General features: G+C 39.0%; 1 protein-coding gene across 5 annotated transcripts in view; it reads left to right on the top strand.

The window, feature by feature from the left end:
- Nucleotides 1-24,837, top strand: part of NR3C2 (nuclear receptor subfamily 3 group C member 2) — a 337,886-nt gene that overhangs the window by 149,400 nt on the left and 163,649 nt on the right. For 4 of the 5 annotated variants that reach the window (XM_019661357.1, XM_019661359.1, XM_019661358.1 and 1 more), the window contains exon 3: nucleotides 9,618-9,769. In XM_019661357.1, the coding sequence (XP_019516902.1) occupies nucleotides 9,618-9,769 (152 nt within the window). The remainder of the gene's footprint in view (nucleotides 1-9,617; nucleotides 9,770-24,837) is intronic. The other variant, XM_019661360.1, reaches the window with a different exon arrangement.

Below are 24,837 nucleotides of genomic sequence, written 5' to 3'. Positions count from 1 at the left end.
GCCCATTCATTGTTCTACGAATAAAATCTAGACTCCTTGCTTTCTAAGAATAATCTATCTCATCAGGTATGACCTAACCTTTTTTCTTATTGAACACGTTTTTTCATGCTTGCCCCATTCAGTGGTCCTTAGTTTTCTTCCAGTTCATCAGACCTTTTTGCTTTCATTGTCTGTATTGTATATATTAAAAATAGTGATCAGTCACTTTAATTATATCGCTTTAACATGGCAGATTTTTGTGTCCATCTCTCATCATTTTCCTTGCCACATTTTCAGTTTTCTACCCAATGTTTCAACTCATTGTCCTAGAATCATCTCGAAGTACTGTGTAGGTGTTGGAGACTTTCTATAAATGGGATCATTTTCGATGCTTGTCTCTGGAGGGCAGCTCGTTGAGTGCTGGACCCCAGTGTGTTTGCCATTGTCCGCACTTTGTTTTTTGATCCAGCTCATTTTTAACTTGCCCCTTTCCTCCAGGAAGCATTCCTTTAGCTCAATTGCAAGTTATTGGACTCTTTCAATTCTGATTTATTTTTAAGCTGCAGGTGACTCTTATCATGTAGTGACTTTAATATTTACCAATCTTCAGGCCTACTCAATTATAAACTCATGGAGAGTGAAGCCATTTGTTATCTTTGTATTTTCACACAGCTTTTGTTTAGAAAAAAATTGTTTGATTAAGTAATTCACTAACGCTGTAATGGCTAATAGTGAAATTTGACTATTTTCCCTGTTTTATTAGAAAATAAATTTTATTCTAGATTTACATGTTTTTGCATATTTTCCAAAACATACATTTGATCAAATGCTAACTTGTCTGGCCACAGCTTATATGTAAGGAGAAAAGTTTACTTAAATGCCCTCCTCGCATACATCCCTATTTTTAAAATAAAATTCTACAATACGTGTAGGCTTCAGTTTCTTATTCCTATCTTTTCTTTTCTTTTAGATCTGGGTCAGGCTACTTTTATGTTGGGCTGAAACTATGCTTTCTTAATTATAATTTTAAGTCCTCAATGAGCAAATTGCATTCATTTAAATGAATATTAGAGTGTAGAAAATACATATTTCATTAAACAGAGCCAATTTAATAAATATTATTAATGGTACAAATTGCTGTGAAAGCAAACAAATACAGTAAATTGGAAAAAACTAATCAGCCACCGCTGTGCTTTAAACTCTTTTTTCGAAGCTAGTTATGTCCTTGAATTGTTCTGTGTGGAGTAACTTTAGCTATAACTATTCATACAGCTGCGATTGTAAATGTGTACCAATTCTTTAATTCCTATCTTTGGTGCATTATGAATTGTGGCTTAAGAGTACGGATCTTACTGAGTGAGGAATTATCCCTCAAAAAATTAACAAATCACTTATCAAAGGTAAACACCTTGAAAGAAAATATACCACAAAAATCATTCTCAAATATTCTTAACTAATGGGGAAGCTAGACTGAGATACTTTAGGTTAAATATGTGACTCAAAATAGATGCTTATCAAAACAAAAGCAAAAAAGGTGTTTTGGGTTTTTGGTATATTTTATGTGCTAATAAGAATTTTAGTAAACCAGTTGTGAAAGGTTGATTCATGTTTGTGAAATTTGTTATATTGAGTGTTCTCCAAAAACTTACGTTCTTAGTGTTCTTTATATAAAAGAGTATGTATTTGAACCTCAATAATTGTTTATCCTAATGAGCTAATGTGGCTGTTCCCAACCCACACACTGCAGACACCAGGGGAACCAGAATTCTTATAAGAAATGCTCAAATTCATATGCACACAAAACACTCCCTGTACAGTAAATAAACACCATGGCTACTGTAGTACCACTATTTCACAGTATATTTTTAAACCCTTTTCTCAATGTTATACATGCTTATACAAATTAGAAGCAGTACAGAAAAATAAAATATGGAAAAGGAGAATTATCTGTAATTCCACTAATGTGGCAGTTACTGTTAAGAATTGAGACTCAACAGTAGTACTAACTAATAATAGCCAGAATTTAAAGAATCGTTAATATATGTTAGACACTGTTCTAAATCCTCTTACATATATTGAGTAATTTAATCAATAACAACTCTTCATGGTAGGGCCTTTGTTATCACTGCTTTACAGATGAGGAAACTGGCCCAGAAACGTTAAGTAAACCTGATATATATTGCTCCCATGTTTTCCTATGGGTGGACTATCATTTAATATTATAGTTATTATTTTGAAAAAATAGGAATATACTATACCAATACTGTTCTACCATTATCAAATTCAAAACAAACTCTCCCCTAACTCCTAACCTGCCCTTTAACCCCAATCTTATGTATTAATTAATGACACTACCATCCAGTTTTTCTGCAAGTCCTCTCGGTGTTATCTACCTAAAAAGTAATAATAAAAAAAAATCCCTAATGTAGTCACTTCTCACTGTCTTTACTACTATAAGCTTAATCCAAGCCATTATCGTCTCCTGCCTAGATAGCTGCAGGGATTCTTTGGCTTGTCTCCCCACTTCCAACATTACCCACCTCCGCAGTCCATTCTCCACGCACCAGCCAAAGTAAGATTTTTAAATGTCAATCAGATCATGTTGCCCTTCTGCTGAAAACATTTCAGTATTCACTTCACTCCTGATGGCGCTTAGAATTGCATGCTGACTCAGTACCATAGCCTTTGAGACCCATGTGATCCACCTCTACCTTCTTCTTAGGCCTCACATCTCACCACCTCACATGTCCCCTTCTTCCTTGTTGACTTCATTTCAGCCACATCACCCTCGGTAATGTCTCTGGATTGTGTCACATTCCTTCAGGGACTTTACACTTGATCTTCCTTGTGTTTGGCATCGTCACATGACTGGAAACGTTGTCATTTCCCCAAAGAGGCTTTTTCAGGCTGCCTGCCTATAGAATCCTGTCCCCCACCACTTCATCCGATCTCAGCATCTGTCATTTTCTTCATAGTCCTTACCACTACCTGAAATCATGTGCTTGCTTCGGTTGCTACTTCAGTAGAAACTCCACAAGAACGGGGGCTTTCTCTTTGTTGTTCCTCCGAGTGCTCAGAACAGTGGGGCCCTTGGTAAATTTCAATGAACAGTTTAATTAATGAATGATGTAAGCACACCAGCATGTTTAGATAAGTATGTAAAGATGCTTACTGAACTATTGTTTCTGTAGTCCTCCAAATTCTCACTCTGCTGTAAGTTGAATGAATGCTTGAATTGGTTACACATGGAAAAAAAAAAGAAACTTTTTAGTAGCTGGAGGTGATGGTAGAAGCATATATCTGATTTAAGTGATAGTACAAAAGATAGATTTGTTTACATCATATTGAGTGAGTTTAAGGAAAAGACAAAGTATTCTTTTCATGGGAAAAATTTCCAGTCACTGAATAGTGGATCAGTCTCTACTGTATCATTATGTAATTGTTGTAAAGATGCGGAAAGTTAGTTTTATATATGGTAATTCCTGGAACAGCATGGTGCATTATAGATTCTCAGTGAGCCAGTTTCTCCTGTCATTTTTTTGATCAGTAAAAATCATTTTTGCTAGCACAGTTTTTTATTGCTTTCCCCTGAAACATCCAGCTGTTTTAGGGGGAAAAGCCCAATACATGGTTTTGATGTTGGCTACAATATCCCCTCTCACTGTCAACCAAAATCCACATAAATCTTTGATTAATCTCTTTAAATATCTTCAGTGGGTCATTAGAACCATTATATTGAGTACTGAAAATAGTTGCATCTTAACTAGTGCTTCCCTAAGAGCGACACTGTCTTTACAAATGGAAATATGATGTTCACTCATTTCTCCTTTATAATATTTTCACGTTTATATAAAATCCTGTGAACTATCCTTGTCTGTTGATTATAAACTCCTCTCTGTAAACAATATTTCTTTGATTACCAAAATCAGAAATGACCAGTTTAGGTAGTTTTTCACATCTTGCCAATATTAAGTGGTCTCAGGGGTAGAATACCATTTTAATGGAACCATTTATACAAAAATTTTAACCAAAATCAGCATAGATACAATCATATAGAGTCAAGAAAAACTTTCAAGTGTCATATAATTAGCTGTTCTAGAAACAATGTTTTTACATGTACATTTTTAAAGCTTGATCTGCATTAAATAATGCTTATTTATAGTGTATAATACATTGTCTTACATTTGAGCTCGAAATTCCATTTGGATACAACCTGACCATGAGCGACTGTCCCATTTATCTTTTGTACCCATCTTTCCTTTCAATGGATATCTTCAAAAGGGTCTTAGAGATCATACAGTCAGCCTTTTTATGGTGAGAATCATGACCCAAAGAGGTGATTTTGCCAAGGTTTTACCAGGTAATGTCTGAGCTAGAACAGAACTAGAATCCAGGATACTGAGCCCCTGCCTCTGCTCTGTGCCTGCGTGTCTGGCTCAACAGTTTGGGCCTCACATCCTTTGTTATGCTTAGTAAATAGATTCTACTATAGTTGTGGCTTCTCACATACAAAATCACTAAAGAACCTCTGTATTTTGATAACACTTGGTGTCTAAGAAGTGAGTTCAAGGTATGACCCCCTTCCATCTCTCCCCTTTCCCCTCTCCGTCTCCCCATTATAAATGTATAATGTATTCCTTAAAACTGAATATTTTCAGTAACCTCCCGACCATGTGCCATCTTTCAGTTTCAAAGATAACCATGTGATAGGGCGTCAGTAGACTGGGGTCTTCCCAACCCATCCACACTTTGGGGCCTGTCTTACATGTTATAATATCTGTGAGACAGCCAGCTAAGCTCTTAAGAATCGTCTGTCCCTGGAATTTTTTTTTCTCCCCTCTGTGCAAATTAAATAAACTGCGTGGGAATTGAACCTATAACCTTGGACTCATTAATTTGCCTTGTGTAAAACTGCCTTTTGGAAATTAATGTTCTACTATAATGAGATTAGGAGTGCAGTTTCATTCATTAGGCAAATAGTACCATCACTGCACTAATGACAGCAGAGAGCACAGAGAGGCATAGGACAAGGTTTTTGCCCTCAGGGGATTAGGGTTAAGTGCACAGGTCGCTGATGTAAGGGCGAAAGTGATGACTGCTGAAGGGGCTGCTTGACCGAATGCTCAAGTGAATCCGGAGGCAGGAGACCGGTGCTTCCTGCTGGGGGAACAGCAGAGGCCTGCGAAGGATAGACAGGGTTGGTTTCCCGGAGTGGGAGGAAGGGAGAGAAAGCGCTGGGCTGTCTACATGGTGGCATCCACACCCTGATAGGGCTATTGGAGGGCGGTGAGACCAAGGTCAGGCAGCGTGAGAGGACCTGCGGGGGTGGACGGTTGATTAGTAAGAGGGGCTGAAATGTCCTACCAAGGTTGTCCTGTATGGTAGTACTAGGTGGGGACGATTGAAGATTTCTGAGCTGGGAAGTAACACAGTTAGAGCTCTAACAGGAAGACTCATTTGGTGGCCACTGTAGAATGAATTGCAGGGAGGAAAGGTTGGGGTTTAGGTGATAAGAGCCTGAAGCAGTGTTACGAACAGCGGAGTGAAGAGAGGCGATGTGACAGTACAGGCTGGAAAGAGCTGGACTTGATGGCTGACTAGATTTGATAGTTAAGGAGGAGTACAAGGTTTGAAGCTGGGTGACTAGCCGATGGCAGTGCCCTTCCAGAAGCTAATAGAACAGAGAAGAGAGGTTATGTAAAGGAAGTGAAAACACCAAATTGGAACATGGGGGAGAGGTTGGAGCTGGATATAAAGATTTGGGAAGTCAGCCACCAAGAGCGGTTTGAGCTGAGGTGGTGGATGAGATCATTAAGGGATTGATTAAGAAAAAAGACGGTCACAGGTAGAGAGAACTCTGAAGAAAATCTATATTGGCAACCAGGAAAATACGAGCCTGAAAAATAGAGGAGACATGGTTAGGAGAAGGAGCTCGGTACAGTGTTACAGAAACTGAAGAGAAGGCTACTGAAAGGCAGATGTGCTCGTTTGTCATTGAAAGATGTTAGTGCACAAGAAGGAAAAATAATTCATGTTTAGTTTAATTTTATGATCAAACAAATGTATTGCTTTAATTTGCATTTCACAGTGCATCTTCTTGTATGCTAAACTTTCTCTTCAGTTTCTCTTAATTTGTTTCCGTTACATACTTTTCATTCTCAAAACAGTTACAAACAAATCACGTCCTTTTCTATAAAGGACTTCAGAATTGATGATGTGGTGGATTTTATGATGGTTGTCATGAAAATGCCAGTTATCTGGAATCACTCATTCATTCAGGTGTTGACTGGGTGTCTGTTGTGTACCAGGTACAGTTCCGTGCGCAGTGGTCCATAACACAGAAGAAAATCCTGGGCCCAGTTGAGTTTCCTTTCTTGTGTGGATGAAACAAACAATAAACAGACAAAAGTTTTCACAGACACATGTTATTATACGTGGTAATATGCTTCATCAAGAAAAATAAAGCAGAAAGGGGGATAGGGAGTTGTGAGGAAGGGGTATTTCTAATAGAGTGGCCAGAGAGGTCCTGATGGAGAAAGTGACATTTGGATGAAGCCTTGAAGGCGGTGAAGGAGGGAACTGTGCAGATAATCTAGGTGAAGCCGGGCCAGCATGTACAAAGGCCCTGAGAGCCAGCAAGGAGGCCAGTGTCGCTGAAGTGGAATAGGCGAGTGCGAGAGGTTCGAGATGTCCCAGGACAGATTGTGGCCCTGTGGTCATAGGGATGACTTTGACTTTTCCTCTGAGTGTGAGGGAAAGCCCTTGGATAGTTTTGAGCGGAGGAGTGAAGAAAGATTATTCTGGTTACAGGAGAAGGAATGGGGCAAGGAGAAAGGGGGAGAGGCTTTATAAACTTCCAGGAAGCGGGATTGATAGCTTGCACTAGAGTGGTACCAGAGGAGGTTGTGGGCAGTGATCATAAGCTTAATGTATTCTGAAAGTAAAGTGAATAGAGGTTAACCGATTGGATATGGGCTGTGAGAGGAAGAATAATCAGGGATGAGTCCAAGTTGCTGTATTAGTTTGCTAGGGCTGCGTCACAAAGTGCCAGAAACCGAACTGGCTGGCTTAAACGAGAGAACTGGATCACGTCACGGTTCAGGAGGCCAGAAGTGCAAGGTTAGCACGTTGGCTGAGTTGGTTTCTTCTGAGGGCTGCGAGGGAGAATCTGTTCCATGTCTGTGTCCTAGCTTCTGGTAGTCTGCTGGCAGTCTTTGTTGTTCCTTGGCTTGTGAAAGCATCGCTGCCTTCATCTCTGTCTTTGTCTTCACATGGCATTCTCCCTGTGGGTGTCTGTGTGCCAATTTTGCCCTTTAATAAAGGTACCAAGTCACATTAGATTAGGGCCCTCCCTACTCCAGAACTACCTCATCTTAACTAATTATATCTGCTATGATCCTGTTCCCAAATAAGGTCATACTCTGAGGTCCTAGGGGCTAGGACTTCAATATAGTAATTTGAGGGAGAACACAATTCCACCCATGACAGTTGCCTTGAACTGGGATGAGAGATTCTGTGGGAGGGTCAGGGGAAGATCAGCAAAACTGTGAACGTGTTAAGTTTGAGGTGCATATCAGACATTCAAGTGAACGTGTCGAATGGGCAGGTGGATAAATGGGTCTGAAATTACGGGGAGGGGGTCTGGGCTGGTGATAAACATTTGGAAGTCCCTGGTATATGGATGATATTTAAAGCCCCAAGACTAGAAGAGATCACCAAGAAAGTGAGTTCAGATAGAAGAGGAAAGTTCCAAAGACTAAAGTTAAGAGACTGTTAAGTATTGGGACCAAAAGCAAGGCTCAAAAATGGTAACTACAAACCCCATGTATGGTTGTAGTTGTGAAAAAAACAATTCCATTTTAATGATGATTTTAAGTTGTATCCTAAATGCTTACAGAGTCGCTGTATTTTCCTGTGAAGTGTAAGAGAATCAGATAGAGTATGGATTGAATTTTCCTGGCTAATATGCTGAAGAAGTTACTGGTGCTGAAATGGAATGTTTTGAATGCCGTAAAGAAGTCAAAGGACGCTAATAAAAATAATAAAGAGCTAGTTTCTCAGAAGGAGAAACAACTTTGGGGAACATTGTTTCAGTCCTTGATTTAAAAAGTCATTTTCTAGAAAGTCAGTCATGCTACAATGTTCTGAGCAGCTGAGTAGTTTGTTCCTGCATCTATTTCTGGTGAGAGGGCAGATAAAACATTTAAAAAAATTAATTATAAAGGCAATATTATCACATTTTTAGCTAATTTGAAACACAGAGAAATACTCAGTGTAACACAACCATTCTAGCCGTTTGGTATGTTTGAGGGTTTTTGTTTGTTTTTTGTTTGTTTGTTTGTTTTTGGTATCCTGCTGTATCACGTGGAGACAAAAGCAATGACAGCAAGGTGAAGGCCTTGACATAACAATCCACCCAGAGTTTTCTGAACACGTCGGCTCCTATTTCTCTGAGCCGCTGCGCCGACTGCCCTTTTTCTTGGGCTGGCTGTCACCTAGTCCCATTTCAAGATTCAGTTCTCCTGTCACCTTTCCAGAAGTGCTTTCTGTCTGGTCTGTACCCACCTTTTCTGGTACGGAGGGCCGCACCTAAAGAGTGCCACCATTTCACTCCACACCATAGCCCTTACCATAATAGTTCACGTCCCCACTAACTCTGAGGATCAAGACTGTTTTTTGTTTTTTTTATATTTATTTCCTCAACACTTTGCACTAGACCTGTAGGTAGATAGTCGATAAATATCGGCAAAGTACAAATGAAAAAAAAAAAACACCTCTTTTGCCTGCTCAGTATACAGCTAAACTGTCACAGAACTAGGGTTCCTTATTATACATTTTAAAACGTTTTGTTCAGAATGTGCCATTAACTAACACAGTGCTATATATCTTGAGAAGATTCCTTTAAAAAAATATTCATACAGATTGTTGCTTAAAGGGTTGAATTTGTCCCTCGAAACTATTACCCAGAACCCTTCAATTTCTTACCATGAAAGATAGCTAAGATAGTGACCAAGTATGGCCTTTTAAAAAATGTATTGAGTGTGTCCCTTCAAATTAGTAAGCAAAATGAAGTCATTTGAACATACCTATATAAGGTAACATGGAAAAAATGACAGAGCTTGGAAGGGAGGGTTAAAGTTGCTGGGAGCAGAGGCAAGATGTTTTTTATTTTTAATTTTAATTAGTGGATTGTTTTGGAAAGGGGAGATTTTTTTTTTTTAATCTGGCATAATTGAGATATATAACCTGGGCCTGGGTGAAGGAAGTTGAGAAGCATTGTAATAGCTCTTTGATGCCAAAAATACTTCCATGATGACTCAATGACTTGGCTGAAGATGCTTCTTCTCCCTGCCCACCTAGGATACAAATAATATCTTTTGGTAAACTTTCTCAAAAATAGGAAAAGGAAGAAAACATTATTATTTCTCCGTACTGCGAAGAGGCTTTGTTCTACAGAATCCTTGATCGCATGCCTTCCCTGATAGGATTTACCTTCATTTTCTTTCTAAGTCCCATAGTATGTGGCTTAGAATTCATTCGTGGAAGCATGATTTGTGAGAAATTGTGAGGCAAGCTGTATCGCGTATCAAATGCACTATTGGAGTAACAGTTATTTAAATCTTGATTTCTTTCCCTAGCTCTACATTACGAAGTGTTTCTACTGGATCCTCAAGACCTTCCAAAATATGTTTGGTGTGTGGGGACGAGGCTTCAGGATGTCACTATGGAGTCGTAACCTGTGGCAGCTGCAAAGTGTTCTTCAAAAGAGCAGTGGAAGGTAAATGTTCATGTGGGTGTTCCTTTTACACATTTTTTTTCCTACTGTGTAGTCTAGTTGCACAATTAACATTATTGGGAAATAAGTAAAAAAATATTTTTGATGCAGCCTGTCCATGATACATAGTAGCAATGCCATATCTAAAAGCACCTGGAGATGTTTCACTGAGCAATATTTAATGGGCAAAATTTGAACTTGCAAACTGACATCAACCAGTCATAAAACAAAATTGTGTTTGTTGTTTGTTTCCATCCGAGACTTAGAAAAAAGAATTCTGTCATTTATTTATTCTGCATGATCTGAAAGAGGATTTTTACTAAGAACACACAGAGTACATCATTTCTGCCATTTCTGCATCTGTGTACAGCTGAATCTTGAACAACACAGTGGTTAGGGGTGATGACCGCCCCCCACGCACACACCCCCTCCACCCTGCACCATTGAAAATATGAGTATAACTTTTGACTCCCAGAAACTTAACTACTAACTGCCTACTGTTGACAGGAAGGCTTAGCGATGACATACAACAGTCAGTTAACACTTACTTTTTATGTTATGTACTGTATTCTTATAATAAGTAAGCTAGAGAAAAGAAAAAGTTATTAAAATCATAAGGAAGAGAAAACACATTTACAGTATTTATTGGAAAAAAAGCCCACATATAAGCGGACCCACACAGTTCAAACCCATGTTGTTCAAGGGTCAACTATATAAATATATGTGTTTGTGGCAAATTAAAGCATGACTATTAGGATCATGTCTGTAATTTAGGTTACGTTCCACAAAGAATGATTTTATTTAACAGCTGCTTCAGATTCTAGGTTTCTGTTTGAGTCCTATCTACCTTTGTTCCTACTGAAGGTTTCCAAATGGATAATTAAAATAAATAAAAAAATTTTCTCTTTTAGGCTAGGTTTTTCTTAAGTCCAAATAATTTTACTTCCCAAGGAGAAATAGTCTTTTCATTGATTTTTGCCTTCCTCCATCCTTACTTACAAGCAGTTAATTAACATCAGATTTAGGCCAGATGGTTCTATTAATGTTGACAACTATGATTGGTCGAAGTGTAGAATTTTTGCTATTAGTAAAGATATTATTGTATAATTGATATTTTCACTCAGAAGTTCAACATCAAGACCCCTGACTGTTATATCTCAGGGCACTTTTCTGAGAGATAAGCTGTTACTTCAGAGACTTCAGCTCAAACGGCTCGAATGTTGCATCTTTGTTTTGCTGGGGACCACAAGGAAGTGTCCTTCGTTCTGGGATGAAAAAGTTGACCAATTAATTGTTTCCTTGCTTCGGGGATTGATTTTGCATTATTTTATGGATACTACATGAATTTACATTATTTACACTGTTCATGATCTAATAGGGTCCAAAGCCAGCACTGAATTGGCAATAGGAGTTCCGTATTTCCTTCTCCAGATATGACCTCTTGGTTGCAGGTGACAGAAAATTCAACACAAACTGGCTTAACCAGTGGAAATCCATTGGCCCACATAACTGGAAAGGCTTCAGGCGGGCCATGGGCTTAAGCCAGGTCATTAGAACTGAGTCCCATTCTCACCATTGCTTGACTCTTCATGCAGCTTCTCTCATGGTGACGAGGCAGCCACCAGGCCACCATCAAAGAGGTTTTCTGTTCCCAGCCGTTCTTATCAAAGCCCCCAGTGGACTCAAACTTGGACTGAACTAGCTCACGTGCCCCACCCCCCACCTCCAAATCAATCTCTCTGGTGGAGGAATGCAGTGATCTGATTGGCTGGTCTTGGCTGGGGTCGACCAACCTGAGCCCCTCACCCAAGAGCGGGGAAGGACATTTCTCTTAGGAAAATGTGGGCTCTGTTACCAGAAGGCTGATTTAAAAAAAAAAAAAACGGGAGGGGGGGAATAAATTTCTACATGGCTGAAATTGGTTTCTTTTTGAAGGCTTCCCTCCCACCCTTTCTCTCTTTCCTTAGGTATATGATTAGCTCAGTAGAAGATAAATAGGTGAAATTTACCTCTGATACCTTCCTAATGTCAACTGAACCTTCTTCCAGTATGTGAACTCCCCTCCTAGGCTCACTACTTGGTGAACAGAGTAAGGTGGTACATAAAAATAAAGTGATAGAAGGAGGGCGTTTGGAGTGGTCAGTGCGAGCATCTGTGTTGCCCTAGCTACTGGTCAGCCTTCGTAATCAGAAGCCAAAAATCTGCCCTTCGCTGCTTCTGAAGCAGAAGTTTTTCTAGAAGTTCTTGTTGTTTTGAGTCGTTTTTGTGGAAGTAGCAGAGGAAATCATTGTTTTTGTAACTGAGGCATAAACATGGCAAAGCCTAAATGTACATCTTTTTCACTGGAAAGCTGATCAGCCATCGATAATAAAGCTTGGTGAGCGCCTTTTAAGACTTTTATTAATAGAGTGTATTCCCTGTTTATTTGGGATTTAGAATTTTAGTGCTCACCTGAATGAAACAAGGCTGTAAAATTTAAATCTAGACTTCATGAGAGTAATGACCTATTTGGTTTTGTATTTTGTATCAGTTTACTGTTTTATCCTGTGTGTGTGTGTGTATGTGCATGCACGCTCGTGCATATGTGTTTACGAGGGTTCTCCCTTGTGGCGGAAACTGGACTGACGTTAGGGTCAGAAGACTTAGTTTTAATTAAGGCAAGTGAGTTTCAGGCAAGTCGTTTAACTTACCTGGGCCTCTGTTTCTTTCTATATAAAAAGGAAACGTAGTATTGACCTATGTTAATATTGCTATGAAAAATTACATGAAAACAAAATGTGCAGATTTTATAAATTGTAAAGTGAATTTAAAATATTAGATCTTTATTATTGTCTAAGAACAAATGTTAAGTTCCTTTGTAAAGTCTGTATGAAGAGATCCTATAAATGATACGAGGACAGTGTATCTGTTAGGTCGTTTGTAAGCCCTCCTTTTTTCCTCAAGATCTTCATTTTTCCCGTGATGTTATTTTGTCCATAGAGCTGCCCTTTGAGGTTGTTAAGATCCTCTTAAACTCTCAGTGCTCAAAGTTTTCAAAGGGTGTGTGTGGGGAGTGGGGGGAATGGAGGACCTGTCAAAATTTTCTCGAGGGGCTTTTCCCCATTTTCTAACGTGGACTGGACTGTTGAGATTTACTCCTGTAATGAGCATCCCCGCCTTTGGGAGTTGCGTAGTGGAGAAGATATTGAGAGCCACCAACTAGACTTCTAGCTCCCCTGTTAGATGTCTTTTAGGGCAGGATGGTCTTAGCTCCAGACCCTAGCAAGACCACATATATTTAGTAGCCACCAAATAAACGTTTGAGGTACCCGTGAAATGTACCTATTTGGCCTAAGAACAATAAAGCTTAAATGATTTCCTCCCCAAGATCAGCCAGTTATCAGTGACACTCCCCCCAGAATTTATGCGAGGCCTTTGACGTCTACTCTGCACCTTCTAATTCTAGTCTGAGTTTTTACTGTCTGAGTCTGTCTCCAACTGTAAATTCCCACTTGTTTTGTCTCATGTGTATTTTACTTTGTGATCCCTTAACAAACAGAGCTGACTACATTCCGCACGCTGTTTTATAACCTAATTTCCTTTTTGGATACTCAGTATACAAGGAGTGTCGGGAAGACAGCTACCGCAAATCACTGAAGAGTTATGAGGCTGTGAAAGAAGAAGAGAGTTGATTATTATGTAAAGTCAACTGGATTTATATTTTTGTAGACAAACTTGTTAGGCTAAAGAGGCTGTAGCTTGGTAAGGTCAGCCAGATCGTAGGACGTCCATTTCCACAGTCAGACATTTCCCTTTTAAGTGAAAGACCTAAAAAATGTATTTCCTGAAATGAAATTGCTTTAGAAGAGATCATTGTAGGTTAATCTCAGGGTTCCTCAAATATGTAACATTTCAAGACAACCAGCCTTCAAGCTGTGAGCGTGTAGCTTATTCCTTTCATCAATAGTTCACAGCATATAGCTAAAGAAAAAAGTAAATCTATACATGATAGATGGATACTCCATGGAGGAAGGTGTTTTTAAGAAAATGTAATGGTTGATTAATCGTTTTCTTTGCTTTTCTAAAATTAATGGGTAAACTGAACAGGTCCAGAGGAAAGCACTTCTCACTGTGTCTTATACCCAGTTATTCCTATCAGTGCTCTGTGTGCTCATGACCAAGAGGGGACAAGGAGCAAGAGGGTGAGCCCACAGGAGGTGTGGGGGACGGACGACACAGTTGTGCTGCAGACTGGAGAATGTAGTGGACATAAGCTAAATCAGGGTGGTTTGCAGAATAATTGAAATGTAATCATCCCTGTATATGTGGCAGCATAAAATTAAGGAAACGATAAAGCAAGGCAATGATTTAATGTGTATTTAGTAGGATGTCTGCACTTCACAATATGATAACAGCCCTCAGTGTTTCCATGAGCCATGTGTGGGAATCTAATGGGCACCAAAGTCCGTTGTCACTGCTGCAAAACTGCTGAGTCCGAGAAAGAAAACCAAGGACTGTTCTGGCTTACAGTTTTCTCACAAAAGACTGTAGGATTAAGGTTTTGTTTTTTTGGTGTTTTTTTTTCCCCCTTTATCAGAATTTTAGAAACCAGGTAACCTGTTTGTTTCTAATTACCTATCCTAAGAGTTTAAACAAACCCCCAGCAGATTATATCTATGATTTTTATGAATACTCCTTTTCTCCCTACATAGCGTAAGGCTTTAGTGTTCATTGAAAATGGTTGCCCAGCTTTTTGAGATCCCATCAGTTGGTTGCTATGGCAACACGCAGAGCCATGCCATTTGGGCCATCCTGGAAGGTCAGGGAAGGCTTCTTAAAAAAATTGATCCCTAAACTGAATCTTGAGAGATTAGAATTGGCAGTGCTAAGGGAGATAAGAACAGGTGTCTACACAGGGCACCAGAAGCAATTTCACATTACCACTGTGAAAATATGAGGTGTGAGGTAATGGAAGGTGAGCCTAAATGTGCAGGTTGGGTCTGGGTCACGGAGTTTGAGGAGGGGCCTGAATTTATCGTTGGGCAAAACAGAACCTCTGACTGTTTTCACGCAGCAAAATGGCAAACTCAGTTTTGCATTTAATCTCTGGCTGCCGGGAGGTATGCTCACATAAGTGGGGGCAGGTCTGGTGGCTATTGTAAATTATTTGGAAAAGAGATGACCAGGTATAGAACTAGACCAGCAGCAGTAGGACTGAGACAAGGACACAGGTAGCAAGACTCTGTCTGGAAAGTGACATTGGCGGTTCTGTGTTGGAGGTGAAGAGGCAAAGATCTGGGATGATTCCCAGGGCTCGGTGCTGATGCCTTTGCTGAATGAGGACCATTGGAGTGGGAGAAGCTCTAGGAGGAGAGGTTCTTTCATTCAGCAAATACTTATTCAGTATCTAGTAAATGCAGACACCATTCTAGGAAGACTTAGGGACATCTTGGGTGAAGATCAAGTGAACAAAATAGACAAAGACCCCTGCCCGGATGGAGCTTAGATTCTAGTGAGAGGTAGTAGAGGGATTAAATATGAGAAATGACTTGTTTATGGAGCATATGGAAAATTGATAGGTGCTATGGGGAAGAAAGCATTGCCAGGATAAAGGAGATTGGAATGAGGTTCAACTTAGGATAGTGTGTTTGAATGTCTATAGGACATTCAAGTATGACTAACAGGAAGTGGGAAATAGGGTTCCAAAGCTTGGGGAACAAGGCGAGATTGAAAATAAGGATTTTGGAATCATCATCCGTGAAACTAGATGTGTTTGCCCAAGAAGTGGGTATGTAGAGAGACAACGGTGTATGTATGCCGAGGCTAGAACCTTAGAGACCGTGGATCTAGGACGTCTTGTGTGTGTGCGCGCGTATCACACGTGTGAATAATTTTTCTCTCTTTTCATTCTCCAAGTTGCACCCAGAAAAGTCTGGGTGACTTGGTCTGGCTGTTCCTAGTTAGCTGAAGTTCACACCTTACTGCATCTGTTGCGTTTTCAATTCCAGTTTTCAGTCTTTATTCATCATTAAGCTTTGGTTATTACTGAATCTTACCCAGTCCAGTGCCCATAACCAAACCCCGACATTGTGGGGATTGGATTTGCCGACTGGTGCAGAGATAATGGTGACCATGGAGCAGGTGCTCAGACAACCTTTGGTGATTGATTGTTTGACGACTATTTAAATATGTGGGTGGAATTCACCTTTGTTACTCACTGTTCCTCTGAAGTAGAAAACATGTTGAAGTAATTTATTAGAGAATGATTTGAAGTGGGGAACGCGGGCCAAAAGTAAATTAGCATTGGTATCCAAAGAGAGCTTCTTGTAGCTTAAAATATTAAATTAAGGTGGTGTCCACATAGCAAATTTGAAGAATACAATTTAGAAGCTCAGTAATTTTCCAAGTTATTCCCCATGTGTATGGGTTTGTTTGCAAACAAATCCTGTGCCACAAAAAAATCCAAAGCAGCCGACAGCTTTCTGTGAGTTCCAATGAAATTTAACATAAGTTAAATGAAAAACAGGACAAAGGGAAAATGAGAGCAAGAAAGAGCTACAGAACCAGGAATGGGGGTGATACAGAGACTGTGCGCTGAGGCCTTTGGAGAGAAGGCCACTGATTTGACTCTTATCTTTCTAGCAGCCAATCCAAAGACAGTGCTGAGTCGCACAACATACGGTGCTCTTAAAACTACTGTAGGGGATTGCCTGTTTATAAGAAAGTTTTCATAAGCTACTTTCATGTTAACGTGCCTGTTTGTTCCCTGCGTGACCTGAGATTTAAAAGGTAATCCTCTCATTGGCATTAATGGAATAATTTGGTTTATCTTAAGGAACGGTGCTGACAATTTTTTTTATTCTGTCAACCACCTGCTCCTCTAATAATAGCTGCCATTTATTGAGAAGTTACTAGATGCCAGGCACTGTGCCAAGTACGCCATGTTTTATCTCATTTATTCCTCATAACAGCTTTCTTGAACCTGAAAATTTTGTGAGTTTTGAAAGGTAACATCGTTAAATCAGAACGCTCTAAGCAATTATTGTGACAAGGAAAACACTGAGTATTTCTTACCAAGGCTAAATTGTATGATCCTTCAGGTCTTCAAAATTAGTAGCAATAGTAAATACCGTGTTTCCTCGAAAATAAGACCTAGCCAGAGAAGAAGCCCTAGCATGATTCCGCCAGGATATGGAGGGCATGCACCCATCACATGAGGGTTTTATGACCTGTTTCAGGGAGAAGGGTGCCTTTTCCACAAACTCCTTAGCTTAAAATATTCAGTATGCCAAGGCGCCATATTTTGCTATGGCACCTGAAATCATGCTGCAGCGTATTTTCCGGCTAGGTCTTATTTTCAGGGAAGCAGGATATGTGAGTACTTATTTTGTGCTCATTGTGCTAAGAACTTTATTCCTCAGAATAATCCTGTGAAATAGGTACAGTTACTATCTATCCTCATGTTAGAGACCAGTCATCGGAGGGATGTAAAGGGGTGAATAACTAGCCCAGGTCAGAGGAAATGTCAGAACTGGGACTTGAACCCAGGAAGCCTAGGCATTCTGACTCTGTGTACTTAACACATAAGCTATCCTGCCTCTCACAGAGTTAGTTATAGCAGATCCCAACTATTTTTACCCGTCAAAAAGCAGGGTGATATCTCTGGCTTTAGAACACTTACGAAGAGCACATTATAATTTAACAGTTATCCCGCTATACTCTAAATAATTAACTCCTAGCCATTCCAAGTTAAAACCCTAATTTGATTTTCTGTTGCCCTAATGGGAAAGAAATTGGGTAGTCTCTATTTTTTCTTAAGGAATGAACTCCATATTTCTTAAAAATTACCATCACCATCTTTAATATCTTGATATTAATTTAAAGATTTAAAATTTTTATCTTCCTGTGTTTCATTTCCTGTGTGTGATAAAAATTGATGTGGCCTGCGAGAAGCGCCTCCTCATACAAAGCTGAAAGTGACTCACTCTTCAGCAGTTTGCTGGCTGCTTGATGTCTACGGCTCAGAAGCAGACCCACGAGCCATGGGGCACGAAGCCACAGCTGCTGTTGTGGAACTTGCACTCATGGTGTAATTAGGATCAAGCAACCTACATGATTTGATATGCTTGAGAATGATTTGACTCTGAAAATGAACATTGCTAAAATGACTGCCATCCAATGCCACAGTAGAGCCCTGAAAGGATGGAGAGGATGAGGAGGCGTTTAGGCATGAAAGTGGAGGGCTGGTGAAGGAATGGGAAGATGGAGGCTTGGCCCTGAGCCCACTCAATGAGCAGGCCCAGTTCAGCGACAGCCTGGATTGGCTAGATCAGGCCCAGGCCCAAAAGCAGAAGATGTACGCGTACCTGAACAAAGACACTGGTGTCCGATTGTGTAAGACCCTCATAATGCAATGAGTGTTCTCAGCCCTTCTTTTAAATATAGTGAGTCTTTTTATGAGGTTCTTCACAGTGGGAAAAATCAACGCAGGGCTTTAGGCAGCTTTGTCTCTTGGTGCTGTGCAGTGGCTCGTGGCAGGCATTACCTAGAGGAAGAGAAGACAACTAGAGTGGGATTGTGGATGATGGAGAGTACAAGGAGCCTGACCAGGGATGAAATTGGTGCAGTTAAGCAGAAGGCCCGACTTGAGAGGTGAGAAGGAAGAATTGGCAGGACCCGGTGGTGGGTTAGTGCTGGGGAAACGATGGAGACCTCTGAACGAGACCTGGGGAGGAAACATTTTAAGACTAGAGACAGTGAACTGAGTTTAGAACTATTGAGGCTGTGGAGATCGATTCTCCAAAAGGGATAAAGCAGTCCAGGTAAATAGGAATAGAAAAGCAGAGACAAAATCCTGGAAAAGTTCACTTTTTACCTGGGGCTATCTTCTTGAACATTTTAAAGTAAAGAAAGTGCGTAGTTAGGTATTAGGCAGATGAGCTTAGTTTTAGGCAACAGATGTCAGTGGCTGCTATAGCTATTGCATGCAGTATATGGGAAGTTATATAATGAAATCGAAAGCCTGGTGAAGGTGTGGGGCCCACAGCACCAATAGAACAGGCCTGCTGGGTGTAGTGATCATTGGGGAGACTTGTGCTATTGTTACTACTCATATTAGAGGTACTAAGTGATGATTTTAGCAGCTCCTGACACTGTAGGGGACCACAACATGAAGCTATTAATGACTGAGAAGACAGTAAAATTCTGTAGCAAAGAAAAAAAAAGCCAGTGTTTCAAATCCCCCAAATTTTTCCTGTAATTTTGTGCTTTTTAAAGGCAGACATTACTAGTGTAGTGATTTTTTTTCTTTTAACCTTATTCCTTGGTATCTATATTCACTGCCCATCCTGATCTCTTAGATAGGGAAGAGAGAGAAGCTGATAATAGTTTTTCTAAACATAAGCAGATCCCTGTAAAACACACACACACACACTCTCTCCCTCTCTCCCTCCCTCCTTCCCTCCTTCCCTCCTTCCCTCCTTCCCTTCTTCCCTCTCTAAAGGGAGAGGGGGAACCTTGAGTCAGCCAGAAGACATCAGAACCACCTGAGATTATTGCAACCCTATCTGTGCACATGCTCACATTCTCTCTCCCATTCACACACCTCCCTCCAATATTGAAGACCAAACCCACATCTAGAGAAGAGAAGGCTGACACCAAGGAAGAAAGCTCACAACTCATATAAGCAATGAAGATTGTTTCCATTTTGCCCTTGGGATGGCACCATATGAAGCTCTTAAATAAATGCTAGTTCTTCGAATTTCTTCACTATAATGTTACATTTTCAAAAGCATCACCTTCCTCTGTGTGCTGTGCTGCTAATTAAGAGTGAACGCTTATATCCCATGCAGCAAAGAGTGATCCCTAAGGAAGAATGAGAAAGGTATTTTCTCCTTACAGGTATAAGGCTAATGGCTCCCTTAAATCGCTGGCATTTGACAACCTCTAATGTATCTTTGCAAAAATGTCTTGTTTACTTTTCTAATGGTAAAATCATGGAGTAAAGCAAATGGAATAAAACAAAAGATTCAAGAATATAAATCTAAAAGGGCACTATCAACCAGAATTGAAAAGCCACTTACAACGAATAAGCTGAGGCATCAATGAGGTTAGAATTTTAGGAAGTTTAATGTAAGTTCATACTTATATACAACACTATAAATACAGGTTCATTAAATTGTATTTGTTTCAGTAGAATTGAAACTATATAATTTGGGGGGGGGACCCAAATAGTTCTTCCTCCCCCCTAATCCCTTCTTATATTTTGTTTTCTCCACCAATTTGGAAGGCAGCACCAGGGCTTGACTTTGGAGATTCACACCGCCCTCTTAGAAGACATACTGACCACTTACTCATTCTTTAGTGAAAGGCTTCTTGAATATTAACCAACAATTGGAACACTTACTGTGAGAATCTTCAAGTAAGAAACTATAAAAAGCATCACCAGGCTAGGTCCAGCGTCATGTTTCTGTGGTACAGTGTGAGTACAAAGACAGTTAGGCTTTGGGGGTCAGACAACCTGGTCTTCAGACCAGAATCACACTGCCCACTCTGAAACTTTGAGCAGATAACTGAACGTCTGTTTCCCCTTTAAGAGAATAAATCTTGAAAATATCAGCCCTGTTCATCTCTCAGAGTTAGGAGGATAAAAATTAGTGCGCATACGTTTAAATGGCTTTAGAAACAAAGGATTGCTTTGCAAACATCGTAGTTTAAAAAGTTTTTCACTTTTTAAGAAGTAATGTAAACAGTACACTTCGTTCTCTATAAAATGTAGACTATTTAAACTATGGCTGCCTTATGTACTTGTTAAATATTTGATTTGGAGGGGGAAAAAAAAGTAAAAATTAAAGGCAAGCATATATTACTGGAGGCCAGGCTTGGAATTTTGACCTCTTTGTCCCTGGTTTCGTCAGGTCTAGATTGTTGATGAGTGTGGTACCAGAGGGCCATCCATGGTGGGGACATCTGTGTATTTAAAATCAGGATTTAAATTTAATCTGCCTGAGTAGCGTAATCAGACACAGAACAAAGGCAGTTTTCACACTCCTTCTACATCTTAAACGATTTGGAAGGTCACAACTACTTTTTACTTTCTTTTTTGAATGAACTGTACCAAGATTTCTAAAACACACTGCATTCGCCAACCCTCCAACTTGTGGTGAAGGACTTAATTGGAAAACCAGCACAGAATTAACCCAGGTTGATTGTTTCTCATCTGGCCTGAATCCTAGCATTTTCCCAGTTGAACCAGGCTAAGCAACTCGATACTGCTAGCATTACATAAGTACTGATTGTTTGGTTTTGTTTTTTTACTATCCAATATGAACTGAAGTTGCTTTAAAAAAAAGAAAGAATAAGATTGAAGAATATTAATAGACGTTAATTAGAAATCTTAAATAAAAACCACTGGTTTTTAAAGGCGAATAGATGGAGGAACTGTTAGAAAAATACCATTATTAAATGCCATTAGATAAAAATTCCTTCAAACAACCCTCCCTTTCCATTTTTAAAATTAGATGTGCTCCTGCCTTATCTGATTAGATTTAGATTTATTTGAAGAGCTTTAGTTAGTTGCTATAATTGTTGATACTTAAAATTAAAAATATTTATGTTACATCTCCCAGGTACTGAAATAACTTTGCCTGATTGAATCAGCATTTCACAAAACAGGGCTGTGATAGTGACAAAGGTCAGATGTCACAGACAGCTGAGAAACCAGGCCCAGAGCTTAGAGAATCAAGCCAGGAATGGGTGCTGAGATCACAAACGAAGAGGCAAGGAACCAGGGACCAGAGCCAATTTGGGATGAAAGTAGTCATTGGAAATGGGAAGGAAAATGCCCCACATGTGCCCACAGTGTAGAATCGGACAGAAACCAGGTACATTCATCCGACTCAGCAGACATCTGTTGAGCACTCACTATGTACTAGGGACTGGGTGTGTGCCACAATCCATTCCCACTCACGAAAAGGCACGGGGATCCCAGAGACCACCCTTTACTTCATGCTAAGTAGTGTGCATTTTTTTTAAAATCACTTCTGTGTCTTGGAAATCACCTGTAAAACAAAAATAATCGTATTGAGCCTTAGGAATTAACTTTGTCTTTTCTAGTGAAGCAGTACGAATTGCAGAAAAATCAAATGGAACCGGGAAAGATTTCCCCTTTTACAGTTTCTCATTGTTGAACTTAGTTCACTAGGCAGAAAATTGGACTTTTCAAGTACCAGTAGCTATTTTCTTTATTAGATAAGTTGTCATTTATAGCCGTGACCCACAGGGAGGGGATGGGAATGAAAAAGAAATTATTTTAGGAGCCAGAATTAACCTGTATTGAGCCATGAACACACCCTTTGTATAACAAATCAGGAAATTAAAGCAATGTTCAAATTACTTGAAAAATCAAGCAAATTGTCTTTCCTGTAGTGAGAAGAACACGTCAGAAGTATAACATAAAAGTATGTTTCTTTACTTATGTAGGAAAACAAAGTAGCCTTTCATTTTTTTTTTGGTTTTCCCATAACTTACCATTACGTAAGTACTGATTGTGCTTTTACTTTTTCTATCTGATATGACCTAAAATTACAATTTAAAAAGGAATAGTGATTTTAAAAGACTATTACTAGACATTAATGAAAGTCACTGTTTTAAAAGAGAATAGAGAAATAATTCTAGAAATACTAACATTAAATGGTTTTATATATAAAATTCCTTTAAATAACTTTCCCTTCAAAAATTTTTAATTAAATGTACTCAACATATTTAATTTTTTTTTGAAGGTCCTCAGTTACTAACTAGACCACAAGAAGGTCATTTGTGATCCTTGTGTCTGTGGTATTTTCAGTAACAATTTTTTAAAAATAAGCACTATATTAAATATTTTTACAGTACTAAAGTATGTTTAAGAATTAAGTTGAGACATTCGTAAACATTTTAAAACCATATAAATAGTTTTCCTTTAGTAACTGTGTTATGATATCATTCTACTATAAGTTCTGGGTGATTTGTTTTGGGAAAAACAATTACTTAAAAGAAATGGCATTATGAAGAAAGATTTGTACCTGTGATATAATCATACTGCCTACTATAGACCAGTCTCTTTTAAAATAGAAATTGCTGCACGTACAATTATAGAAAGGACCCCCTGCTTTCTTTAATATCATTTGACAAGGGGACATCAACCATTTTTCTACATTCAGGTTTCTAGAACATGTCACATATACCCACTCATTCTTATTGAATGGCTTATTAAGACATTATTCGGTAATCAACACCAGACAATGACTTATTTTATATTATACAGGTAAATCATAGGCTAAATAGTGTTTCCACTGTTTAAGATTCTACTAAGGTCATATAATAATAAAATAATTTTGCTATCACATGTAAAATAGAAAATACCACTTCCCTACACAAAATTTCCACCAAAGTCAGTATTTCCAGAATCAATCTAATAAATCTTCATGTTTATTTTTGTTTTGTTTTTGTTTTTTTTGTAACATACACATAACATAAAATTTATATCTTACCATTTTTAAATATGCAATTCAGTGGAATTAAGTACATTATACTTTCTGTCTTTGTATATTTTAATTTGTTTTTGACATATGCTTTTTCTTAATCTTAATTGTAAAGGCAACAACTAGACGATAGCATCTCATTTTCCAGATTCAGTTTAGATATACCATGTTATAGTCAGAATCATAATCTTAGGAGCCTATGTTCAAATTCTAGTGTCACTGCATTCATTGGTCATCTTAGTTCACATTTATTAAATGTCACTGTTAACTAGCATTGAAACAGACATTCTGTGCTTTTATTTCTGTACAGTTTCTACAGGAGTTAAGTACTATCCTTATTTTTGATGAGGGAGTTAATGAGAAGAATTAAACAATTTGTTCATAGTCACACAGTGAAGGAAAGAGGTAGGAATTGCATCCGGGTCTTTCTGACTCCACACTCTCCCCTCTTTGATTTCACAATGCTGTACTGCTGGCCCTAGGACCTGGGGCAAATTGCAGCCAGGCTCCCCTCATTGCTAGGTGTAAAATGAAGATGGGGTGATCCCTAGCTTACCCTGATGTTTCAGTGATTAGAGTTGATGTATCAGCCAATTACCTCGTATTTTGGTGACATTAAATAAACTATAGCTGTTCACAGTGTTCTTATTATAATACTTGTCAGACTGGGCATATACCACAGAGTATGCAAAGTTCTCTTAAGTGGTTACTTGATGGAATCGTATATAAAATGTCAGGGGAACAATAATTTGATATGTCAGATTCCATCCCCCACACATATTAAATATAAAATGTATATTTGAAACCAGTAAGGGCCTGCTTTGAATCCTGGTGAGAATAAATACCACTGAAATTGAATGTGGACCCAGGGCAAGCAGCCTTTCCAATTGTTAAAATAGTACTGTTTTATTATTAAATAGGATGATGGATGACATTAAAAGCTGTAATACTATGTGACACTGTTTTGCAGGAGAGAGTCACTGCATGATATTCGGTGTGGGCACAGATCAAAAGTTCCACACTGTCATTTTTCCTAAAAGGAGTAATTTAAATTCTAACTTGAAATGAAATTTGACTAAAATTCTGTCCATATCAGCCTAATGCAGAAGTGTCATTTAAGAAAACTTTTAGAAGAAAGAAAGAACTGCAGTAATGGATAAAAAAAAAAAAAATACTTGGTGGCATCTCTCCCATCAAGACCAGGTCTACAGAGACCAAAATACACTGGCAGCCAAGTTAAGATCCTGTGGGCTCACTCCTAAGAAGAAATATCCAGCAGAACTCACCTCCATTTCTTTATGTGCAATTGTGTAACAGCTTATATTTGTATGTGTCTTTACAACAGTAAACACTTGCAGTTAAGTGACTTAGGAAGCTGGAACAGCTAATAAGTGGCAAAGCGTAGACTCAAACTTGAATCTGACTCCATAGCCAGTACAAAGTAGCTAATGCGCCGAGCGTGGCTTAGCGGAGAGAAGTGGAGAGAGAGCCCCTTGATTAGAAATTTTAAATTGGAGTTGATTTACATTGTCCAAAAATAGTTTTGTAAACTTCTATTGGTTTTCCCTGGAAATATCTGGGATG

The sequence above is a fragment of the Hipposideros armiger genome, unplaced genomic scaffold (assembly GCF_001890085.2).
Source record: "Hipposideros armiger isolate ML-2016 unplaced genomic scaffold, ASM189008v1 scaffold_346, whole genome shotgun sequence".
In the NCBI taxonomy this organism is placed as follows: Eukaryota; Metazoa; Chordata; class Mammalia; order Chiroptera; family Hipposideridae; genus Hipposideros; species Hipposideros armiger.
Note: the sequence above shows the minus strand (reverse complement) of the source record. Positions and strands in the feature narration are given on the sequence as shown.